We start from the raw sequence: 25,751 nt of genomic DNA on the forward strand, positions 1-25,751 counted from the left end.
CTCTCAAAAGTAAACATTAAAAAAAAAGATAAACTTTTAAAAAGCTGCGATCAAGAGCTGGTTGCTTAACCAACTGAGCCACCCACGTGCCCCAAGTCTATCATCCATTTCAACTAATTTTTTAATATTTCAGCTAATTTTTATATATGGTAAGAGATAATGGTCCAACTTCATTCTTTTGCATGTGGATATCCAGTTATCCCAGCACCATTTGTTGAGATTCTTTCCCCTTTGGATGTTCTGGGAACTTTGTCAAAAACCAATTGACTACAAATATGAGGGTTTATTTCTGTGCTCTCAATTCTATTCTATTTGATTTGTATCTCTATCATTACACTAGTACCACAGTGTTTTGATTATTGTAGCTTTGTAGTAAGTTTCAAAATTGAGATGCGTGTGTCATCCAACATTGTTCTTCTCTTTCAAGATTGTTTTGGCTAAACTTAGTCAACATTTTGTAACAACAAAAGCAACAACAAATGAGTATATTCATCCCCTGCCTTTAATCAGATTTAGTATAGTTCTTACAAACCTCTATAATGGAATTCTAAAGAGTCTGCTTTAGATGGGCTATTTGAGAAAACAAACAAAAAACACATTTTTATTTAGAAAGTTACCAAAGTTATTTGATGCTAAATAACTTTGAAATCTGACTTTTTAGAGGATTCTAAAGTTTGATCTTCTTTCACAAATACAATTTGTTGTATAACATCCGAAGACATGATTTGTAGGACTTGAGCAGCAGTGCAGAATTTTAGATCATTAGCCATGTGATCCTTGAAATTAAGACAAAGCTATGAGTTTCAGGAACCCTCACTATGTTAGCAAATCAGCACAAGAAATAGGTAAATAATATTTACAAATCAAGTCTAGACCTTTATTGGAGTCTGTATTTTGGGTCAGAGTTATATCAGTAGTTATTTATATAACATATTCATTTGATGATTTGAAATTGTTTTAATAATACTTTTTTGAAATGAATATTGATACCATAAAATCCTTTGTATTTTTTTAAAGTAATCTCTACACGCAACATGGGGCTCAAACTTATGACCCCAAGATCAAGAGTCACATGCCTTTCCAACTGAGCCAGCCAGGCTCCCCAGTCCTTTGATTCAAAAAACATTTTTAAGGGGTGCCTGGGTGGCTCAGTCAGTTAAGCATCCGACTTCCGCTCAGATCATGATCTCACAGTTCGTGGGTTCGACCCCCACTTCGGGCTCTGTGCTGACAGCCAGCTCAGAGCCTGGAGCCTGCTTCAGATTCCGTATCTCCCTCTCTCTCTGACCCTCCCCTGCTCACGCTGTCTCTCAGAAATAAGTAAAAACATTAAAAAAAATTTTAAAGATGTTTATTTGTTTTTGAGAGAGAGACAGAGTGTGAGCAGGAGAGGGGCAGAGAGAGAGGGAGACACAGAATCTGAACCAGGCTCCAGGCTCTGAGCTGTCAGCACAGAGTGCAACCCAGGGCTGCAACTCAAGAACTCAGTCCCACAATATTGGTCATGGATCTGATTTAAAAATTTTGTACCCAGGGTCCCTGGATGGCTCAGTCAGTTAAGAGTCTGACTACTGATCTCAACTCAGGTCATGATCTCATGGTTTGTGAGATTGAGCTTTGAGTTAGCTCTGTAGCATAGGAACCTGCTTGGGATTCTCTCTCTCCCTCTCTCTCTGCCCTTCCCCTGCTTGCATGCTCTCGCTGTCTCTCTCTCTCTCTCTCTCTCAAAATAAATAAGTAAACTTTTAAATATATAAATAAATAAAAATAACAATTTATACTCAGAGACCCACTATCCTTCATAATCAACCTTTACAATCAAGCAATCACTGCCATCTCATAGTTAATTAATGTGTGAACCCTTCATAACAGTTTTTAGATATGATTTTCTTTCTTTCTTTTTATGTTTATGTTTGAGAGAGAGAGAGAGAGAGAGAGCACACATGAGTAGAGGATGGGCAGAAAGAGAGGGGGAAACAGAATCCTAAGCAAACTCCATGCTGTCAGCACAGAGCCCAACACAGGGCTGGAACTCACAAGCTGCCAGATCGTGGACTGCGCCAAAATCAAGAGTCCGGTGTTTAACAAACTGAGCCACCCAGGTGCCCCTCTTTTGTGTGTTTTAAGTTGGCTCCACACTCAATGTGGGGTTTGAATTCACAACCCTGAAATCAAGAATTTCATGCTCCACTGACTAAGCCAATGAGGCACATCTTCTGTTTGAACTATCAAAGCAACACACTCCCCCCCAAAATGACTCTAGTACTGACTTTTCACCTTTTCTGCACTGTCTCTGTCAGTCTAATTAATTATCGTGTAAGGAGTGCAGTTATTCATTGTGTAGGTCCACTTCTGCTGTTTTACATTTACACTATTTTAACAAGTTAGCATTCAGGGTGAAAGTCAAGTTCTGGTTCAGTCGAGAACATGATTCAGTTCCAGTGCCTTGTCAGAATGTAAAGGTCCCAGATTAAGAGTCCAAAATCTAATTTTGATGTGGAAACACACTTAGATCATAATGGAGATACAAGAAATCCTCATTTTATGAAATAGATACACATTTTGGAAAGCTTCACGTATTATAAATATCACAGAGTTAAGCCATTTACCATATAGATTAGTCTATCTACCAGAGAAACATAACTACTAGGACACATATAATTATGTTAAGAGATTTATTACAAGGAATTGCTTTAAACAATTGTGGAGGCTTGTTAGGCAGGTCTGAAATCTGTAGGGCAGGCCAACATGCTGGAAACTCCTGGGAAGGATGAGTGCTGTAGTCCTCAGAAGAATTTCTCTTCCTCAGGCAAATCTCAGTTTTACCCCTAAGGCTTTCAACTGATTGGATAAGATCTGTTCAAATTATACAGGATAATATCTTTGACTTAAAGTCAACTGATCTGAGATGTTAATTACATCCATAAATACCTTCACGGCAATACCTAGGTAAGTATTTGAAAAACTGGGTACTATAGCCTTGCCAAGAGGACACATAAAACTGCCTTTAGCACTCTAGGACTGAACAAAGCCTGCATATATTTCTGCTTACCAACTAAACTGCTACCACCCAATGGCAGTAATTCAAATTCATAATTCACTTAGCTTGCCAGATTTTAAAATATGCAATTTTTGATTATACTTAAAAATTTTTGAGGATTCTCAATATTTTACATTCTTTACATAAAATACAACTATTAATAAAGTAGGCTCCCTGCCCAGTGCAGGGCCCATTGTGGTGCTTCGATTTACGACCCTGAGATTAAGACCTAAGCTGATATCAAGAGTTGGAAGCTTAACCAGCTGAGCCACCCAGACGCCCCACAGTACAAAGTTTTGTAATTAAAATGTATGGTACAAGTAATTATTTTGTCTTAACAATATTGAAAGATTAGAAGCTATGCCTTAATCTAATGTAATCAGGTGGAAGATCTTACAGTTTTAGGGTCTTGTAAGGAGAGTATCTCAGGTGTCTCTCTTTCAAACTCTTCAGCCATCCTCTTTCAATAACCTCGTCCAGTTCCCATCCCCCTTCCTGGAAGCTTTATACTCCTCCATACAGGAAGAGACATTTCCTTCCTTCCACTTTTTGAATCTTGCATACTTCAGTATTTTAGGCTTGACTAGATTTGGGGGACTACAGAGGGAGAGGGAGAGTCTAGTCCAGGAGCGTTGAGTGCACATCAAATCTGGTTCACTTTCCCCCAAATGAGCATAGTGACTTGATTTATTCACCAGTTCCCTAAGAAGTATGTATAGCACTCCCAAATTAGCATTGATTTTACTCAGTGACAACACATTCTCTTTCAAGTGTGATCTTCCCCCCCACCGCCGCTAGCATTATTTCCTTAAGGAGCTTTTAACTCCTTTCTGAATCCAGCTTGCAAGCATCGTGACATTAGCTGGCACTATGTTAGCATGGATAAAGGACGCCAACTCCAAATCTCTTTCTTAAAAAAAAATTGGCGTGGGAGTGGGAGTGCGTGGATAGGTCTCAGTTCCTGCTACAATAGACCTCCGATAAATGTTGAAGTAAATATAATTGACTTTCCTCTATGTGATGGGGACTTGAGGATGGTCTTCAAATGGTGATTAAACGTCCATCCTGTGGCAATAAAAGATTTAATTCCTCCAAATAAATAAACTTACATATTTCAAAATAGAAACGTCATACTTCCTAATGGAAATAATCTTGGATGAAAGAAACGCACAACCGCCACTCAAATTTAGGTCATTTTTGTTCGTAATACATAATAGCACCTATTTTAGTGCTCTGCACACCAATCGATATAGACAGAATACTGCTCTCTGTAATGGTACCAGTTTTGTCATGTTAATTTTTTAACGTTTTTTAAATTTATTTTTGAGAAACAGAGCACAAGCAGGGGAGGGGGACACAGAACCTGAGGCAGGCACCAGTCTCTGAGCTGTCAGCACGGAGCCTGACGTGAGCCTGACGCGAGGCTTGAACCCATGAACCATGAGATCATGATCTGAGCGGAAGTCATATACTTAACAATTTCATCATTTTAAACAGGTAATGTAGAGCACGGAACTCTTGATCTCAGGGTTGTAAGTTCGAATCCTGCCTTGGTGTAGCGATCAGTTGAAAGAGCAAATTGCTTAAAAATAAGATAAAATGAAAATGGAGTGAAGAGATCAGCCTTCAAAGTTAAAACTTGAGGATTCCTCTAAACACGGCCAGTAGGCCCCGCCCTATATGCAGAACGGCTCAGTGCTCGCCCAGGTTTAGGTGAGGATGGTGAACCACATTTCCCAGCGGGCCCTGCGGGTCTCTTGCGCCTGCGCACTGGCAGCGTAGGCAGGTCGGCAGAACTCCCGCGCTATCCAGCTGCCGGGTCTCGTCAGGACCGGCCTCTGGCCCGGGCATGGAGAGGGTTTCGGTGGCGACGGGCAGCGCGGGAGCCGCCAGGGCCGAGGAAGCTGCAGCCATGCCGCCCCCACCTGCCGTGTCCCCGCCTGCCCTCACCCCAGCACCCGCAGCGGGTGAGGAGGGCCCGCCGCCTTTGCCCGAGGCGGGGGCTCCCGGCTGCTCCGGCTCCCGGCCCCCAGAGTTGGAGCCGGAGCGCAGCCTGGGCCGCATGAGGGGCCGCTTCGAGTACGAGGACGACGAGTTGGAAGAGGATGAGGACCTGGAGGAGGAGGAGGAGGAGGAGGAGGAGGAGGAAGAGATGAGCCACTTCTCGCTGAGGCTGGAGGGGGGCCGGCCCGACTCCGAGGAAGAGGAGGAGGTATTTATAGCCCCTGCCTGACCACGCCGGGACCGAGGGGCCTTCGGGACGAAGCCAGCCCTCCCCATCAAGGGCCGGGCCGCGTGTCCCTAGCTCGCCGTTGCAGCCCTTGGCACTCGCGTCGACCTCCACCCCTCCCTGCTCTACCTGCCGCGGCTTGTGGCGCGGACTGGGCTCGGTCCCCGCCCGACCCCCTGTCGACTCTTTGTGAGATTCCTGCCGCTCACTTAGGCTCTCCGAGTCCGACTCAGTCTTTCTGGAAATAATTACTAAATTATGCCAGGCGGGTGGGCGTCAAGGGTGCGGTGCTGCTCCTTCCAGGAACTTGCAAGTCGGACGGGAGACAGTCCATTTCTTCTACAGGGTGTTGAGAGGATGGTAAACCCTTCCCTAGGTAGTCAGTCTCTAATTAAGAAGGGTTTTTGTTTTGTTTTTAATGTGGTAGCACATACTTCATCAACTTGGGTAATCCACTTAGCCAGTCAGAATTGACCTATTAAACGTAAACACTAATATCTGGAAAGTTTGACCATTTTGTAAGTATTTCATAAAGCAAGATGCCCCTCATCTGGCAGCATACAGTATATCCAAGAGAATGGGGTCGTTTTGAAACATTGGTTTATATTGTGTTACTGTAACTTTCTTAAGTATTTTGAAGGGTTGGAGGTACTGTAACACCTTGTGGTATTGCAAAGGACGTTACATTGTTCATAATGACATGTGGGGATTACAGCTTAAGAATTTGAGAAGGCAAGAGCTTGTATTTTAAAACTATTTCCATTGCATTTGCAGCGCCTGATTAATCTCTCGGAACTGACCCCGTACATTTTGTGTTCCATTTGCAAAGGTTACTTAATAGATGCAACTACCATTACAGAATGTCTTCATACATGTAAGCGTATAGTTCACATTTTGAAATAATACAATTTTTGAAATGTCTCTAAAGCATCCTAATTTAAACATTTTCTTTTTCAAACAGTTTGTAAAAGCTGCATCGTAAGACATTTTTACTATAGTAACAGATGTCCAAAATGCAACATAGTAGTACATCAAACACAACCTCTTTATAACATAAGGTAAGAGAAATATATAAGTAAAACTTATATTTTAAATACACTTTTTTTTCCTGAAAACTTCTAGTTGTGTAGTTCGGAATGAATTCTTGACCTGTTTCAAAAAGAGAACTGCATATTCTCTAAAGAAATACATCTAAACACACTTACTGTGTGCCAGGCACTGTGATACCTTCTGGGGACCAAGAATAAATAAATAAATAAGCACAGGCCTCTCTTTTTGAGGGTTTTAATTCCGTCACTCAAGTTAATGAGGCAGTTTAGGCTTGTCATTTTGGGATATTTAGAATTCTGCTTTTTAAAAATAATGCCTGAAAGAACTGGCCTCTAGAAAAACCTGTGTGTCACAGGTCATTATGCCTTTTTCAGATTTTCAGTTCATACTGCGTTTCCTAAGGGAAGAAAAATATTAAAAGTGGATTGATTTCATGTGTTCAGCAAATATTATTACATTTTTACTAGAAGAATGCTTTGCAGATGATGCACAAAAGTTCAAAATACAGTTTCTGCCCTTAAGCTCATATTCTTATCAGGAGACTAAGTACACATGGAACAATTTAGCAAACCATTCAAGAGTCTGTGATTAGTTATGATTACATATAAGTAATGACTTGAAGTTCTCTCAGTTGAGAACCAGTGCTACCTAAAAGTAACTCACCTCTGAAAAAGAAGATATCTATTCCCAAGAGAAAACAGTTACTTACAAAGAGCATCATTCATTCTCTGTACCAAAATACATTTTGCTGAATTCTGAGGTATTCTCCATCCTTTCCTTTTATTAGGTTGGACCGACAGTTACAAGACATAGTGTACAAATTAGTGATCAATCTAGAGGAAAGTAAGTTTATTTTATTACATGGTTGTGAATCCCAGAATCTCTGCTGACTCTACTAGTTACATTTTAAGTGTAATTTAGTCTGTGTTTTATCATTTTTTAGGAGAAAAAAAGCAAATGCATGATTTCTATAAAGAAAGAGGTCTAGAAGTACCTAAACCTGGTAAGTTTGGGTGTATACCATAATGTATTTACAGATTAAAGAATACTAACTTAAAATTTATTCCCTTTGAGGTTCTTTTTGGTGGTAGCTTGTTTTCTTATGATCAAAGAGAGAGACAGATGATGAAGGTGATGGTGTATAATTCAGTTTAATTAATTATAAAAATTAAAGAGTACAGACTATGGAGCTAGATTGTCTGAGTTGGATCCTAGCCCTGCCACTTTCTGTGTGACTTTGACAAATTAACTTCAATGTCTCAGTTTCCTCCTCTATAAAGTAGGGATAATGATAGTACTTCCTAAAATTGTTGTAAGGATACATTGAGTAATACAAAGCACTTACAACAGTGCCTGGAACATAGTAACTGTTCAGTTTTTGTGATGATGGTGATGTAACAGTGTAGAAGTTAGATAAATTTGTGTTTAAGTCCTGGTTCTTCCACGTACTACATATTGCCTAATCTCACTTGAACAGTAATCTCCGTTTTTTGTTTTTTTTTTTTACAGTTTTAAGTAAACAATAAAAAAGTAGCAGTATACTATCTCATGGGATTATAATTAGAATTATAATTAGGATTAAATGAGAATGTGCATGTGCAGTGCTGAGCATGAACCCTGAGCCTTGGCACACAATAGTGCTTGTTAAGAATTATCTACAACCATTGTGTTCTGATGAGCTGTCTCTGGGGCCCTGATAAACCAACCACTTACACCTGCCTTCCATTGTGGAGTGATGCTCAGGTGCAGTTTCACTGGTTTTGACAGATTAGTTAATGTTATTAAAGAAAGGGAGATTGAGTGCTTTATGATCTTTTAAATAGTCAACATAGTTATAATATCTTTGTAATATTTTTCAAAGATCTCAATTCATGAAATTTTTATTCTAACTCAACTCTTTTGTTTGGCTGTTAAATAGCTGTTCCACAGCCAGTCCCTTCGAGCAAAGGAAGATCTAAGAAAGTCTTAGAATCGGTGTTTCGTATTCCACCTGAACTTGATATGTCTTTATTATTAGAGTTCATTGGGTGAGTACCCTAAATCTCTCTACCTCTTAACCTTAAAAGAATGTGTTGAGTCCCAACAGTTATGAAATCATCCTGAACTTAGGTAAAATCAAATGTTTCTGATACCCTTCTAAAATTAATCATGAAATGTTTAAGACTTAGAAGAATGTCTAAAGAATAGCACTGCAACCACTCGTATCACCATCATCAGGCTGAGAAATAACCCACACTCGTGTGGCACCAGCCCTTCGGCTACCCCTTCCTGTTCATCCCCCTTTTCTTAGAGGTTAATAACCACTCTCCTAAAAGTAATGATTGCGATTCCCATGATATTTTAAAATATGTTTATCGCATGTCCTATCCCTAAGTAATATGTAGAATTGCTTTTGCCCATTTAAAAACTTTAAATAGTATCCCTATAAGTGTTTTCCAACTTTTTTTTGCTCGGCATTTTGTGATTCATCCATGAGGAAATGTGTAGCACTAGTTGATTGATTTTCACCATTGCCTGGTATTCCTTTAAAATAGACTTTTTCTTGTACTTTTTTCTTGTACTGTTGAACTTTTAGCTTGTTTCCAATTTTTTTTTGCTATTATAAACAGTGTTGCTTTAAACATTTTTGTACATATCTCTGTGTGTATGTGAAATAGTTCTCTAAGAGTATAGATTTGCTGAGTCTTAGGATATATTTGTTTGCAACTTTACTTGGTTTTGCCAAGTTGTTTTCTGAAGTAGTCGGATATCATTCCAATTGGTATAAATTGCTTCTTTCAAACATTGTATGTAGCATATTGTGTATTCCATTATATTGCAACATTGTTAAATACAGTATCATGATCACAGAGTTGGCATGTATCAAACTGCAGTTTTCAAAATTCTTACACAGTTTGCAGAATAAACTAAAATGCTTTTTTTTTTTTTTTAGAAAATCTAGATTTTGCATTTTGTGTCGCTGATGACTATTTTACTTTTCAGTCACTTTCTCCTCATAATTTTAGATTGCCCTTAGCATTTGTTTAATATCTAGCTTGTAGTATGTTGTGTTTCTCTTTACGTAGTCACCCTGTGTTCTCAGCTGATATTAAGGACCTGTAAGAGACCAGAAGCCTTTCTTTCCATGCCTACACAAAGCCCATGTAGTAGTGGTTGATAACAAGACAGAAATCCCTTTGGAGGAATGAACAGAAACTATGTAATAACCAAACTTTAAACCAGCAATTTTTGATCATAAAGAATGTATTCCAATCTAAAAAGGACCTGGTTAAATAATGGTATATAGCACATGAGTATATCGTAATGTAACAGCATATGTGTTAATAGGGAACAGTCTCCAAAATAAGAGAACACATAGCATGTGCCCATTTATGGCTTTTCTTTTTTTTTTTTTTAAAGAGAGTGGTAGGAAATAGGTGTATATGTATTTCTTTTTTACATGCACAGACCATTCCTTAAAGGACATGTAAAAAAAAAAGTTAATGGCAGTTGCCTCTAGAAAAGGGGAACTGGAGTCTGTGAGTCTACAATGGGAAAAAGTCTTTTATAGTGTTTGAATTTTTACTATGTAACCTGATATTTTATGTCTACTTAATTAAAATTTGAAAACTGAAGAGTTTATATTTCTAAAAAATATTTTGGGGAAATGTAAAATTTTCTATTAATATACAGTAAGAACTAATGATCAGTTTTTTATACATTTTTTGAAAAGTAGCAGGGATATAAGGGTGGCAAATAAGTGATGGGTATGCCACCATCACCTTTCTTTGCCCACAGCAGAAATCAATAATAAATCATGGCAGGCTTTCCTAATGAGTGAAACTTGACCTCAGTACTCAAGGCAATCATTAACGCTTACCAAAGCTGTTTGATTAGTAAATTCCCTGCTATAGAACAAAGAGCCTTCATGCTCTTTCCTTGTCATGGGGAGCCCCGGGGAGGCAGAGGCTCTGGTGTGCTCAAGATTCAGCTCCAGCAGTAACTCATCACCATGGCTGATGAAGGCATTGCTGCCAGAGGTGTAATGGACATTAATACTGCTTTACAAGAGGTGCTGAAGACCGCCCTCATCCACGATGGGCTAGCATGTGGAATTCACAAAGCTGTCAAAGCCTTCAACAAGCACCAAGCCCATCTTTGTGTGCTTGCAACCAACTGTGATGAGCCTATATATGTCAAGTTGATGGATGCCCTTTGTGCTGAATACCAAATTAACCTAATTAAGGTTGATGACAACAAGAAACAAGGGAAACGGGTGGGCCTATGTAAAACTGACAGAGAAGGAAAGCCCCATTAAGTGGTTGGTTGCAGTTGTGTGGTGGTTAAGGACTGTGGCGAAGAGTCTCAGGCCAAGGATGTCGTTGAGAAATACTTCAAATGCAAGAAATGAACAAATAAAACACGTGGTTCTTGTTCTAAAAAGAAGAAGAAGAGCCTTCACTTGGAATAAGGGATCTAGGTTTAAATCCTAGCTTTTCTATTATCTAGCTTTGTAAACATTAACAAATTGCTTTTTGTTTATTGACAAGATGTTTATTAAGGTCCTGCTGCATACCAGCAAAGCACTTTTCTAGTGGTTGAGGATATGGGTTTGAAGAAGTCAGCCATGGCCTTTGCCCTCACTGAACTTCTAGTCTCAGAGCTTCAGCTTCTGTATCTGTAAAAAGAAAGAATTGAACCTTTTGTGTTGATGATTATGATGGATAGTCTAACTCATAGCCCTTTATCTAGTTTCAAGTGGTTGAGAGGAAGAAAGCTTTTAAAGTGGCAAGGTGTCCTTTGAAAGAAAGCTTCCAGGAGCAAAGAGTCCTTTTGAAGTCACCAGTCCCCAGAGTTCACTACATGGAAAAGCTTTTATGTTAACCACAGAAGTCAGGCTACTGAGAGTAATGCATAGGCAGCTCTTTCATGGCAGGACAAATGGCAGATGAGTTTTAACCTGATACAAGTACAAAAGTAAAATTTGGTTCAGCTGTTGACCCCACTTGAGTTGGAGGAGCAAAAAAATCTGAGGTAGGTTCACCCCGTGGGCAGTGATTTTTCAATCACTAGAATATGAAGCTAGGTTCCCCCCTAAATTGGGTATGCATAGTCTTATACTTGTTATTGTTCTTCAGTTCCTGAGTGTAAAGTAGAAGATTATAAAAAATAACCTCAGTCAGGCAATATAGTGTGTATAGAAACCATAGACTTTGAAGAGTCTCAGTAACTAAATGTATATAACCTTTGGGATGTAGCTGAATTCTTATCACCAGTTTCTATTTTTCTAAATTGGAGATCATAATAGCAACTAACAGGAATGTTTTAAGTATCAATTTTTATGGTATTCCTACCATGTCTAAACTATTAGCAACGTATGAATATTGAAATAATGCAGGGTCATTTAAAAAAAAAGATTAAAGAAATGTGTGGTTCTATGTCATCTGCCTAGTAAAGAAAATGGACTCATGTGAGATAAGTATGATACAGCCAAAATTTATTTTATTTTTATTTAAAAATTTTTTTTAATGTTTGTTTATTTTTGAGAAAGAGAGAGAGACAGTGCAAGCCAGGGAGATGCAAGCCAGAGAGGGAGACACAGAATCCAAAGCAGGCTCCAGGCTCTGAGCCATCAGCACAGAACCTGACACGGGGCTCGAACTCCCGAACTGTGAGATCATGTCCTGAGCCAAAGTTGGACGCTTAATCGACTGAGCTACCCAGGCTCCCTGATACAGCCAAAATTTAATGCAATCTTAAGCTCAGTAGCACTTAGTAGACCAGGGAGGTGCTATCCAACTGTACACTGTATTAATCCAACTAGTGTATTACGTTCAGCTCTGGGCACTATGTTTTAAGAGAGAGGTTGGTAAAGTGAGATATAACCAGAATAGAAAAAGTTAGAAAACCATGTCTTATGTGGTAAGGGAAGGAACAAAAATAGTCTGAAAAAGAACAATCCTAAGCCCTTAAGTTAATTTCAGATCTTTATAGGGTTATCATATAAAAGATAAGTTGGATCTAGTTCACAAGAGTGCCTAAAGACAAAACTAGGACTGGTAGGTGTAAGTTACAGGGAGAAACATGTTTGATTCAGTACAAGCAAGTGGTTTCTAACCAAGTTGCCCACAAATGGAATGAACTGACTTGTCAGTTGAGAAGCTGTCTCTTTAAGTGCTTAAGCAGAAGCCAGATGACCATACATCATGGATTCTATAGAAATAATTCTTGTAACAAGTAGGATATTTTATTTTGCAACTCTAAGATTATATAATTTAGGTTTATATTACATTCATATATATGTATATAACATTTATATTAATGTATATATGATATAGCTTTTATATTTTAATATATTTGTATTAGAATATTTTGTGAACGATGCCATTGTGATCTGGCCTGCTCTTTATTACATGGTAGGAAAGAATGTGGGTTCTGATGCTAGGTACACCTGGAGTTGGAAGCTTTATCACTTAATAGCTCTGGGACCTTAAGCAAGTTATTAAACCTCTCTGAGGTTAATTTTCCTCATCTGTAGAAAGGGGATACTAGTACCGGATATGCAGGGCTATTATGAGGACTAAATGAAAAACATACATCCTCTATGAAGACCTAATACAATGCCTATACATAGTAGATGCTCAACAAAAGTTAGAGCCTCTTGTCTCATGAATAAATGTAACTGACTTAATCAATAAGTTTCTTTGCACTTCTAGGTGAAAGCAAACTAATTCATGCCCATTATGCTATAAGGAAAATAATTGGAAATCTAGATAAGAAATCTGTCTTGTAAAGGTTACTATAAAGAAAAAAGAACACATTAATTATTATGATAGGAAAAAAGTTTTACTTTAAATTAGAAAATGTAAGAAAGCAACATGTGGGGGGAAACCTAAATACTAAGGATATACTTGTAACTCCTGGAAGTATACAAAGTAGTAGAAGATAGCGGATAAAACTAACCTTACCTTGCCAGTAGGTGGCAGAAATGACAACTACATTTCTTTATTTCATAAAGGGTTAGCTGATGGCATTTTAAAATTAAATTGATGTTTCTCAAATATTTCTATTTATGTTATTTTTCTGTGTTATATGATTTAACATATAGTTTAAAATGTTGATTAATTTTGCTTTCATTTTTCAGTGCTAATGAAGGCACGGGACATTTTAAGGTATTTTATTTTCATTTACTTCACAGGAAGACCCTGTAGTACACAATTTCAGTCATATTAGCAATCATGGAGATTGCTTTCAATTCCAGTAGTGTTTTGTAAATAAAAGTTATAGAAATATGAAGTACATTCAGTAATGTTCTCATAAGTTTATGAGAAAAGAATTGAATAAGTAGGGATTTGTTATTAATACAGGGCAGTGGTCTAAGGAAACATAAGTGAGACATTTTTAAAATTCTAAAACTAAATGATAATTTGGTTATTAAAAAAATTTTTTAATGTTTTTAATTTATTTCTGAGAGGGAGAGACAGCATGAGCAGGGGAGGGTCAGAGAGAGAGGGAGACACAATCTGAAACAGGCTCCAGGCTCTGAGCTAGCTGTCAGCCCAGAGCCCGACGCGGGGCTCAAACCCACGAATCGCAAGATCATGACCTGAGCCAAAGTCAGATTATTAACCGACTGAGCCACCCAGGCACCCCTAATTTGGTTATTTTAAAAACTGTCTAAAAGCATTTTTTGCATAGTTGGCATTCAGAGTTAAATATGAGCTTAGTTTTTTATCTGTACATAATATTTTGGGTTCAAGATAACCTGCCCTAACTTGTTACTTCAATCGTTTACTGAACTTTTAGAAGTAAGACTGAATTCCTTTGTAATATACTTAAGTTCAGGTTGTCTTAAAGTCTCTATTATCACAGGTCCCATTACATACGGTGTTGCTTCTATTGTATGAGTCATTCAGGAAAAGCTAACTTTTTTTTTAAAGGTAACTTTTTAAAAAGGGCTAAATCAGGCCTTATAGTTACTTGGGATTATAAATATATAAGGGAATAGCATTGATCTGTTTAGATTTTTAGTGACTAACACTTGGGTGGATTATATCTGGTTTGGTATACTGTTTTGTGAGTATAGTTGCTATAAGACATGAACTACAGCATAGGAATAGGTGGGTACTTCTATGGATGAAGTATATTATAGATGGGATAGAGGGAATGCAGTGTTAAGTTTGGTAACTTTGAATTTATTCTAAGTTGTAAAAAATTTACGGTGATTAACTTTAGGAAGTTCTTTCATAGTAGTATGGTAGGTGGGAAAGTGGCATATAAGTTTCTGTATAGGACAAGTATGCTCCTTGAATTTGCTGAAGATGTTTGTCCAATGACCTATAGTAGTCATACATCCAACAGAATATAAAAACTTCACGAGGAAAGAACTAGAAATTAATTAGCCTGTTGCTTCCACAAAAGCATATGGACCTAGAATATTTAAGTAGTTCCAATCCTAACACATTAGAAAAACACGACAATACCACCTGTAAAGTATTCTTGCCAAGACAAATGTTATGCTTATCACACTGCTGGATTTAATTACTAATTTACAAGAAATCTAGGGATCTTAAATGACACTGTAGGAATATAATAAGCCAGATCTAGACAATGGAAACAATTCTGTTTCTTTAGAATAAAAGGGAGAGGTGAAAAGGGAACATATAGATCGAATGATTAATTAAGAGAGACTCAAGGGATGTAACTAACTACAATGTATGGAGTTTATTTGGATTTGACTTGAAAAGTAAACTGTAAAAAATTTATAAGAAAATAGCCCCAAATTGTAAACAACCCAAATATCCATCAATTGATGAATGAATAAACACAATATGTTATGTCTACACAATGGAGTATTATTTGGCAATAAAAAGGAATTGAGCACTGATACATGCTACAACATGGATGAACTTTGAAAATATGTTAAATGAAAGAAGCTAGGCACAAAATTGGTATGGGGTTTCTTTCTGGATGATGAAGATGTTCTGAAATTAGATAGTGGTGATGAGTTGTACAATTCTACAAATAAACTAAAAACACTGAATTGTATACTTTAAAGTGGCTAATTTAATGATATATGAATTATATCTCAATAAAGCTGTAAAACTTTTGAAAAGTAAGCCAAGACCCAACGGAAACTTTGAATAGGATTATTGTTCATAATATATTCAGTGTATGTATTTTGACATTATAAAGAAAATGTACCTGGTAAAAATACATGCATGAATTGGAATTTTAGTTTGAGTCTATTTGGTTATTTCATTTTTTTCATGAGATCTTTGTTCTATTTTTATTCCCTCTTTAATGATAGTCCTAAAACTGTAAAATCATTTCCTTGGGTAAGAAAATTGATACAGTTTGTGAAATTTGAACATATACTAGATATTTTTTTACATCAAGGGATTTTACAGTATGACAATGGTATTGTGTGTTTTAGAAGAGCTCTTACCTTTTAGGGATACATACTGAAGTATTTACAAATGAAATAATATATTTGGGGTTTGCTTCAAAACTAATCTGGGGAATGAGGGCCAGGAAGTAGTTGCAGTGGGAAATGGGTAGGGTATATTTAAAACAAGATTGGCCTTGAGTTGGTAAAGCTAAGTGATGGCATATAGGAGTTTGATTATACTATTGTCTTACAGTTTTGAGACATTAATTTTCAGAGTTTTTAAAAAATTTTTCTTTATTTTTGAGAGAGCGAGAAAGAGCATGAGCAGGGGAGGGGTAGAGAGAGAGGAAAAGTCTGAAGCAGGCTCCAGGCTCTGAGCTGTCAGCACAGAGCCTGACGTGGGGCTCGAACTACAAACTGTGAGGTGATGACCTGAGCCAAAGTCGGATGCTTAAATGACTGAGCGACCCAGAAGCTCAAATTTTCAGTTTTAATTGATGATACAAATGTTAATTTGTAGGCTTTATGCCTGTGAGAGTGATGAATCTGTTGTTTCTGAAACATGATCGTATTCTGTATTTTGTGATGATTTTTACTTTGCTAAAACAGCCTTCTACTTAGTTAACAAATCAGCAATTTTCTTGTTCTTTTTGTTCTGTCATTTTAACAGAGTTCTAGTTACAGCTTTTCATAGTATAGCTCAGTATTCTCTGCTACTTACAAAGCTGTTTTTATATCTTTGAGTTTAAATAAATATGTCTGAACAGGTGATGCATGGTTGTTAAACTTTTTACCATGTAGACCTGTAGCATGAAAAGTCATAAACCCTATTTGCTACATTCAATTTCAAAGTGTTTCACAAGGTAGTGATATAGTCTAGATAATTTTTCCCAGGAGTCATTTTTTTAAACTTTTAATTATGAATATTTTTATTAATTTACAAAATTTTTTTAATGTTTTATTTATTTTTGAGAGAGAGATAGAGACAGCATGAGCAGGGGAGGGTCAGAGAGAGAGACCCAGAATCTGAAACAGGCTCCAGGCTCTGAGCTGTCAGCACAGAGCCCAACGCGAGGCTTGAACCCGCGAACACGAGATCGTGACCTGAGCTGAAGTCGGACACTCAACCCACTGAGCCACCCAGGTGCCCCTATTTTTAAAAAAAATTTTAATGTTTTATTTCTGAGAGAGAGACAGCATGAGCAGGGGAGAGTCAGAGAGAGAGAGAGGGAGACACAGAATCCAAAGACGGTCCAGGCTCTGAGCTAGCGGTCGGCACAGAGCCTGACATGGGGCTCGAACCCATGAACCATGAGATGATGACCTGAGCTGAAGTCGGACACTTAACCAACTGAGCCACCCAGGCACCCCAATTATGAATATTTTTAAATATAGTATAAAGTAGACCCTCCCTTTGTCTATCACCCAGCTTTACAAGTTAACTAATGGCCAATTTCTTCTCTACCTCTGTCCACTTCCCTATTGTTCTGAAACAAATCCCCAGCATTTGCTACTTTATCTGTAAATATTTTAGTTGGTTTTTAAAAATTTTTTTTGGTTTATTTTTGAGAGAGAGAGGAGAGACTGAGCACGAGTAGGGAGAGGGGCAGAGAGAAAGGGACACACAGGATCCGAGGCTGGCTCCAGGATCTGAGCTATTGGCACAGAGCCCAACTCGGGGCTCAAACCTGCAAACTGTGAGATCATGACCTGAGTCGAAGTCAGACTCTTAACTGCCTGAGCCACCCAGGCACCCCAAGTATTTCAGTATTCTTTTTTTTTTTTTAATGTCTTTATTTTATTTTGAGAGACAGAGACCGAGCGGGGGAGGGGCAGAGATAGAGGGAGACACAGAATCTGAAGCAGGCTCCAGGCTCTGAGCTAGCTGTCAGCACAAAGCCCGACATGGAGCTCGAACCCACAGACCGTGAGATCATGACCTGAGCCGAAGTCGGACGCTCAACTGACTGAGCCACCCAGGCACCCCTTATTTCAGTATTCTTAAAAGAAGACTTTTTTTTTAATGACCATGTATCATACCAAAAAAAAAGTATAAAAGTGTCAGTGTCATGAAAGATAAAAAAGTGGCAGAGCTATTTAATATTAGAGATTACAGAAACATAACAAAATGCAATGTGTGATTTGATATAAGAACAATTTATAATGGGTATTACAGGGACAATTTATAAAAGAATTTGGACTACTTAGATAATTGCGTTGTATTAATGTTAAATTCCTGAATACTGTATATATTTCATGATAATTATATTGTAATTATACAGGAGAATCCCTTTATTCTGAGACAATAACTGCTAATATGCTTAGGGGTAAAATATCTCAGTGTCTGCAAATAAATCATGTGGTCCAATGAAAAATTAACATGCACATATAAACACATGCATATAGATTAGAAGAGATAAAGCAAAGACCACAATATATTAACAGTTTGTAAACTAGGTGAAAGCTATCTGGGTCTTCATGGTATTATCTTACAACTTTGTACACTAGTCATTTTACAAAAGGTTGGGGGTGGTGAATGAAATAAATTAACATTATTTTTAAGTTTATTTATTTATTTTGAGACAGAGAAAGCACGGGAGGGGCAGAGAGAGAAGGGGAGAGAATCCCAAGCAGGCTCCACACTGTCAGCACAGAGCTCGGTGCAGTGATTGATTTCATGAACTGTGAGATCATAACCTGAACCGAAATCACGTCAGATGCTTAGCTGACTGAACTACCCAGGTGCCCCAAATTAATTTCTTGCTGTGAACTATCTATTCAGTGTTCTAATTTTTCATTGTGTCAATCCTAGTGGGTGTTTCTCTCTCTTTTTTTAAGTTTATGTATTTTGAGAGAATGTGTGTGCATGGAGAAGAGGCAGAGAGAGATGAAGAGAGAGAGAATCCCAAGCACGCTCTGCACTGTCAGCACAGAGCCCATTGTAGGGCTTGAACCTATGAACTGCAAGATCATGAGCTGAGCTGAAACCAAGAGCTGGTTGCTTAACCACCTGAGCCATCCAGGCACCCCACTTTTTTTTTTTTTTTTAACACTTTAAGTCAGGATCCAGATGAAGTTCACACATTGTGATTGGTTGATAAATGTCTTCAAATCTGTAGGTTTTCCATTTCTTTTTTTCTTGGAATTGTTGATGACATGGAGTCATTTTTGTCTAGTAGTTTTCTTAGATTGGGTTTTGATGTTGCATCATTGTATAATTTTGCATGTTCTTCTGTCTTCTATTTTTTCCATAAACTGATAAAATTCAGAGTGTTGATCATACAGGTTTGATTTGAAGGGATCAAGAATACTTCATAGATGGTGGTGTTTCTTTTTCTTTTTTTTTTTAATTTTTTTTAATGTTTTATTTATTTCTAGGAGAGCGAGAGAGAGAGAGACAGCGTGAGCTGGGGAGGGTCAGAGAGAGAGGGAGTCACAGACTGAAACAGGCTCCAGGCTCTGAGCTGNAAAATATAAATAACAATTCCCATATCACTGTCACTAACAGAGGGGTTTTTTAGCATGAATATTTTGACCAGTGAAGTGGTTCTTACCCTACTGATAGTAAGTTGTATCATCTATTATCTTTTTTTATTTTTTTTATTTTTTATTTTTTTTTTAAATATTTTTTATTTATTTCTAGGAGAGAGAGAGAGAGACAGCGTGAGCAGGGGAGGGTCAGAGAGAGAGGGAGTCACAGACTGAAACAGGCTCCAGGCTCTGAGCTGGCAGTCAGCACAGAGCCCGACGCGGGGCTCGAACCCACGAACCGCGAGATCATGACCTAAGCGAAAGTCAGATGCTTAACCGACTAAGCCACCCAGGCGCCCCGATGGAGGTGTTTCTTAATCTAGAGACACATATTATCTGGTTGTCTGGGTCTCTTTATAATGTTAGCAGCCCTTGGTGCTCAGTGTCTAAGTCCATTAGCTTAAGAGGGTTTGAAAAATGATGCTATCATTCCTTTTTTTTTTTTTTTTTAAGATTTTAAGTAATCTCTACATCCAGTGTGGGACTCAAACTCAAAACCCCAAGATCCAAAGTCCCATGTTTCACTGACTAAGTCATGGAGGCACCCCATCATTCCTTTTATTAGTTAAAATACCCTTATAAATGAGAAACTTCCTTTCCTCTATAGGGTTAGCCAATGGAATAGTTTATATAGGAAAGGCAAGATAAATGTTTGATTCTTTTTACTTACCAAGTTCAGAGTAATGAGTTGGTTCATTAGCATACTCTAGTCATGGCAACATCAAATAGGTTGTCTTGTTCTGTTTTTACTTTAGTGTGAACTCATGAATTTAAACATATTTGTGATTTAAACCCATTTTGCTTATTACCTTTATTGATATTTAAATTGTCCTATCATAGGTATCATAGTCTGTGATACTTTCTTGCAATCTGATATGACAAGATATTCTATGCTAAACTTGTACATCTCTTGTCTCTCAGACATGGAATTAGTCCTTTCTCCAAGGTGTCCTAGTTCCTTTTGGTGGTTCTTTACTTTTGTGTTTATTTTTTAGAGGGCCGGGGGGCCTCTCTGACAGCAGAGAGCCTGTGATTTGGGGCTTAAGCCCACAAATTGCATGATCAAGACCTGAGCCGAAGTCAGACGCTTAACCAACTGAGCCACCCAGGTGCCCCTCTTTAGGTAGTTTTTCAAATCAATGTGACTACTGGGGGTTCACCTAGCTACTGGGTTCATAACAGTTTGTAGTCTTTTTCAGTTGACAGAAATAGGATTTTTTTCAAGGTAAAATGTAATTATGAGTTGGTATCTTCTCTAAAAGATCTGTCTAGTGGTATGTGTTATTTAAAGCAAGAAAATAACTGAATATTTTCTAAATCTACAGATCTAAACTAGCTTATTCAACTTTCTTATCAAATTGGCCTTTTGTGTTATAGATGGTAGGGAAGATTGCAGTCTGTGCTTAATTTCAAAGAGATATAAATCTTCTGGATTTTTTTTCCTGTTCATTTACAGATGGTAGGAGGCTATTAGGTGTAGCAGAAAAGATAAGAGTTGACTATGTAGGTGAGAACTGGTTTTAGAGCTTTAAGCAAAACAATAACAAAAAAAACCCCAAATTGTCTTCTAAAAAACTGTGAATTATATGGGGGAAAATCCAGTTAACTTGTGAACCTGGGGCATGAGGCTAAGTTAGCCACATGAGAACCCTAGCTTTGAAAGCCAAGAGAAGTTTGTTTTTTTTTTTTCAGGTGTTGGCAGATATCATAATTCTGTTCTAGGTGATCTAAAAAGTACAGTATTGGGGCACCTGGGTAGCTCAGTTGGTTAAGCCATCTGACTTTAGTTCAGGTCATGATCTATAGTTGGTGAGTTCAAACCCTACATTGGGCTCTCTGCTATCAGCACAGAGCCTGCTTTCAATCCTCTGTCTCTCTCTGTCCTTCTGTTTGCTCGCTCGCTCTCTGAAAAATAAACATTTTTTTTAAAAAGTTAAAAAGTATAGTATTTATAACTTTAGCTAAGTTAGATGAATTTTAACAAACACCTGGGGTTAGGTGTTCTCTCTTATTTAGAAATAAGAGAGATTTGGACTGTCCTCTGCTGGTATACCTGAGGTAAGCCCAGGGAATTAACCTTCAGAAATGCTGATTCAGTTGAGGGTCTGACTCTTGATTTCAGCTCAGGTCATGATCCCAGGGTTGTGGGATCAAGTCCTATGTCCGGCTCCGTGCTGAGTGTGGAGCCTGCTTAAGATTCTCTTTCCCTCTATCTACCCTACCCACTTGGTCTCTCTCAAAAAAAACCAAAAAACAAACAAAAAAAACTAAACTGGTTGCCAGACAGGCATAGCTAGATAATTCAGAATAGCAGCTTCTCAAGGCAAGGTCCTTGATGGGATTCTCATGCTTATCAGTGCCCCCTACAATGAGATATTTTCTTGGGGACTTCACCTGGCGCATGGATGTGCCTCCTCCTTAGTGAGACTGCCTTAGCTTTGTGAGATGATTCCTGTACCTGTAATAAAAGAACATGAAACTTTGCCATTTTGGTTTAGGTTATATCATTATCCCATAACCATCGTATGAAAATCTCTTACATAGACTCTGTTATATGAGAGTCTAGTTCTTTTACATCAAGAGTGAAATGATTGCAATACACCAGTAACAAATACGTGTCAGGAATTAATAGTTATTTATACACATTAATTTACTTTCCTCTTGATAAAATCTATGAGCTATAGTAGGTGCTATCATTATCTTTTTTACAAATGGGGACAGAAAGGTTCATCAACCTGCCTAAAGACAGAGCTAGAAAATGGCAGAACCAGGGTTTAAACCCAGGTCATCTGTTTCTGGAATACCTGTACGTAACATCTGTGCTATCTGCTGCCCTATGGTAATAGGGGGTGGCTTTATTATAAGGAAATATCTTAAGGAGCAAGACTACAGATAAGAAAGCTGAGTGCTGTTATATGGAACAAATGCATGCCTAACCTACTGCTCATGTTTTCCTAAAAGGTACCTTTTAGTTCTGATTACCTCAGCTTTTCCTTTATGTTAGAGAGTAGCATCCTTAAATTTGCCTTGGAGATGGAGTAGCTGGCTAAACATTAGTCGCTCCTTTAAAACCCTGTGGCCTCTCCCCCTGTCACCTTAGACCATCGGATCAGATTCCAGGCACATATGTCTAGATGTCAGTCTTTTTATTTTCTACTTAAAAAAGAAAACCCTTTATTTTGGAAGTCTTCACACTTACACAAAAGTAGACAGAATAGTAAAATGAAAACCCATGTGCAGAACTCAGCTTGAGTAATTATAAGCTCATGGCCAATCTAATTTCATCTATATCTTTACCACTTCTCATAATTTTAAAGCAAATTGGGACTGTCTTTTTTTTATCAGTAAATAATTAGATTTGTTTCTAAAAGATCAGGACTTTATACAAACATAACAGTAATACTGCAGTTTTGAAAACTAATAGTAATTCCTTAATCAAATATCCACATGCTACTTAAATTTCCAAGATTATCTCATAAAAATTGTTATATAGGTTTGTTTAAATCAGGACCTAAATAAGATCCATACATTGTAATTGGTTGACATATCTCTTATTTATATTCCTCACATCTTTTTCAGTGTAAAATTTCCTTCTCCATCTTGTTTTTTTTTTCTTGTAGTTTTTTTGTTGAGGAAGCTAGATTGTTTTAGACATAATTTAGCCTTAGATATTCTCTCTCTGTCAATACATTTTACTCTGCTCTATTTTTGATGAGGTTTTAAAATAAACCAGCCTTTCTATTAAAAAAAATATTAGACATACTTTTCAGAGAGGGGAAGCTAACCAAAAATTCCTTTTTTCTTCTTTGGTAAGTAAATTAGCTCAAATTTCATAGTAATTCTTTCTTCATAAATCTCTTGAACATCTTTGTTATAAAATTTGCTTTATGATTTATATTTTTTATATCTATTCTGAAAATATTTATGTTTATTTTTATAGCCCTTGGAAAAGAAGTTTGTTCGAGTTTCTGGAGAAGCAACTATTGGGCATGTAGAAAAATTCCTCAGAAGAAAAATGGGTCTTGATCCAGCTTGTCAGGTAGGGTACATGTGTGTAAAAGGACAGATGAAGTTGTGAGATTAGCATATTGAGGAAATGCTAAATAGGATTTCATGCTGTGGCTTTTATAAAATGTAGATATTGTAAATACTGATTAAATATTGGGACACAGTGATTCCAGCCCCACGTTAATCACTGTAGACTTACTGTCTGCTTCTTACTGGCGTTGGTGACTACCTGTCAGTGTCAAGAGAAGAGCTGAGGATATGAGCCTCGGTTCCCCATCTCCTTGATAGTGCAGAAGGTTATTTATCATCCATCCTCTTCTCTTCAGAGGACATCCTTGCATTTATAACAAGCTATCTCCAAGACACCTAGAAAAGTGAAATAGCTGTCTAATATAGATGCTGTTTGTTTTTTGAGCATTAGAAAAGATCTCTCATTCTAGCCATGTAATATGTTCTTGTTATAAGTAGGAACTCGAACCTCATGTATTGTTGAACATAAAATGTAAATAGAATGTGGCCCACTGAAAATACACATCTATATCGTTTTGCTTTTTCTTTCATTACTTAAATTTTAAAGAGGATTTTGTTTTCCATCATGTGTAAAATTTCAAGAAATAATTTCTATTTAAAACACCTATTTGCTATTAAGTTAACAGATATTTCTCATGGCAACTGAAAATAACTTATCTGTCACCTTGTAGTCACAGCTTACTTGAGGTTATTCCTAGTCTTCTGGTAATTGGATGGGTGGGGCACCTGGGTAGTTGGTTAAGCATCCAACTTTGGCTCAGGTCATGATCTCGCAGTTCGTAAGTTAGAGCCTCGAGTTGGGCTCTGTGCTGACTGCTCAGAGCTTGGAGCCTGGTTCACATTGTCTCCTTCTCTCTACCCCTCTCCCGCTCAGCCCTGTCTGTCTGTCTGTCTGTCTCTTTCTCTCTCTCAAAAAGAAAGAAACATTAATTAAAAAAATTTTTTTAAATAGGTAACTGGTTAGAGACCCTTGGACAAAGAATTGTAAATGATCTGATAACAGTCTATTATTTCTAAAAGCAGAATTCAGAAGAGTTGCACCTGATTATATAAAGTAACCAAGAAGTGCCACCCAAGAGAGCTTTCTGTAGGATATAGATTACTTCCTCTGTGGCTGCATACTGATCAGAGCACAATTATCATTTATAAAAGTTTTACATTTGGTGTTTTAATAAATGTGGTTGCCAAATTGGTTTGACTGTGCAAAAATGTGGGGTCTTTTTCCATATCATAGAATTCAAGGCTTTCAGCATTTTAAGATAAAATTTTATATATATATACAGATATATATGTGTATGTATGTATATGGGTTTATTTTTGAGAGAGAATGCAAGTGGGGGAAGGTGAGAGAGAGAGGGGGACAGAGGATCCAAAGCAGGCTTTGTGTTGACAGCAGTGAGCCCGATATGGGGCTTGAACTCACAAACTGCAAGATCATGACCTGAGCCGAAGTCAGATGTTCAACTGACTGAGCCACCTGAGCACCCCTGAAATACAATTATGTAAAATTTGTTTTTAACATTTAATATTCTCAGTTTTTGGCTTTCTCAGTAAATATTTATTTCCTATTCAGGGACTCTAGAGGTGGTAACACTCATATAAATTACTATTTCACCGAAATGTTGAAATGATGGAACAGAGAACTATCAAATATGCAAATATTGTGACTAAAATTGTTTAGACCTTCTAAATCCAAGAGAGAATAAACAAAAGTTACTTCTAATATGAACAGAACATTGAGCTAGTTAACCATTAATCACAATAAAATGCTTGGTGAACCCAGGCACTTGAGCCTGCTATGCTGATCTTTATTTTCATTTTTTTAAACATTTATTCATTTCTGAGAGATAGAGCATGAGTGGGGGAGGGGCAGAGAGAGAAGGAGACAAAGAATTGGAAGCAGACTCCAGGATCTGAGCTGTTAGCACAGAGTCCCGACGTGGGGCTCGAACTCACGGACCGCGCGAGATCATGACCTGAGCTGAAGTCGGATGTTTAATCAACTGAGCCATCCAGGCACCCCTATGCTGATCTTCTTTAAACCAGTTATTCCCAAGTAGGGAATGTGTGTGTTGTTTACAGGTATGTGGCCTTCGCTTAGGGTTATTTCTAACAGGAATGAATTACTACAGGACTGTTAAATGATAAACTACCTTAAAGTTATTTGTGGCAGACCAAAATAAAAAAGGAAGACAATTCTGAAAGATTAAAAAAACACAGATCACAGGGTGCCTGGGTGGCTCAGTCGGTTAAGCCTCCAACTTCGGCTCAGGTCATGATCTCCTGGTTTGTGGGTTCAAGCCCTGCGTCGGGCTCTGTGCTGACTGCCAGCTCAGAGCCTGGAGCCTGTTTGAGATTCTATAGCTCCCTCTCTCTCTGACCCTCCCCTGCTCACGCTGTCTCTCTCTCTCTCTCTCAGAAATAAATTTAAAAAAATTTTTTAAATGAAAAAAAGAAAAATACAGATCACCTTTTTTTTTTGGAATATGAAG

At 37.7% G+C, this 25,751-nt stretch overlaps 1 protein-coding gene and 1 pseudogene across 4 annotated transcripts in view; both read left to right on the forward strand.

The window, feature by feature from the left end:
* The first annotated feature begins 4,854 nt into the window (after positions 1-4,854).
* The window catches only part of PCGF6 (polycomb group ring finger 6), a 35,406-nt gene continuing 14,509 nt past the window's right edge, over positions 4,855-25,751 (forward strand). For 2 of the 4 annotated variants that reach the window (XM_039244000.1, XM_039244001.1), the window contains exons 1-8: positions 4,855-5,252; positions 6,045-6,144; positions 6,232-6,328; positions 7,108-7,163; positions 7,264-7,323; positions 8,239-8,347; positions 13,444-13,471; positions 23,162-23,260. In XM_039244000.1, the coding sequence (XP_039099931.1) occupies positions 4,890-5,252; positions 6,045-6,144; positions 6,232-6,328; positions 7,108-7,163; positions 7,264-7,323; positions 8,239-8,347; positions 13,444-13,471; positions 23,162-23,260 (912 nt within the window). In that variant the 5' untranslated portion in view covers positions 4,855-4,889. The remainder of the gene's footprint in view (positions 5,253-6,044; positions 6,145-6,231; positions 6,329-7,107; positions 7,164-7,263; positions 7,324-8,238; positions 8,348-13,443; positions 13,472-23,161; positions 23,261-25,751) is intronic. The other 2 variants (XM_039244002.1, XM_039244003.1) reach the window with 1 other exon arrangement.
* Positions 10,292-10,745, forward strand: LOC120239616 (annotated as a pseudogene).

The sequence above is a fragment of the Hyaena hyaena genome, unplaced genomic scaffold, assembly GCF_003009895.1.
Source record: "Hyaena hyaena isolate Hyena2069 unplaced genomic scaffold, ASM300989v1 scaffold_233, whole genome shotgun sequence".
Taxonomy (NCBI): Eukaryota; Metazoa; Chordata; class Mammalia; order Carnivora; family Hyaenidae; genus Hyaena; species Hyaena hyaena.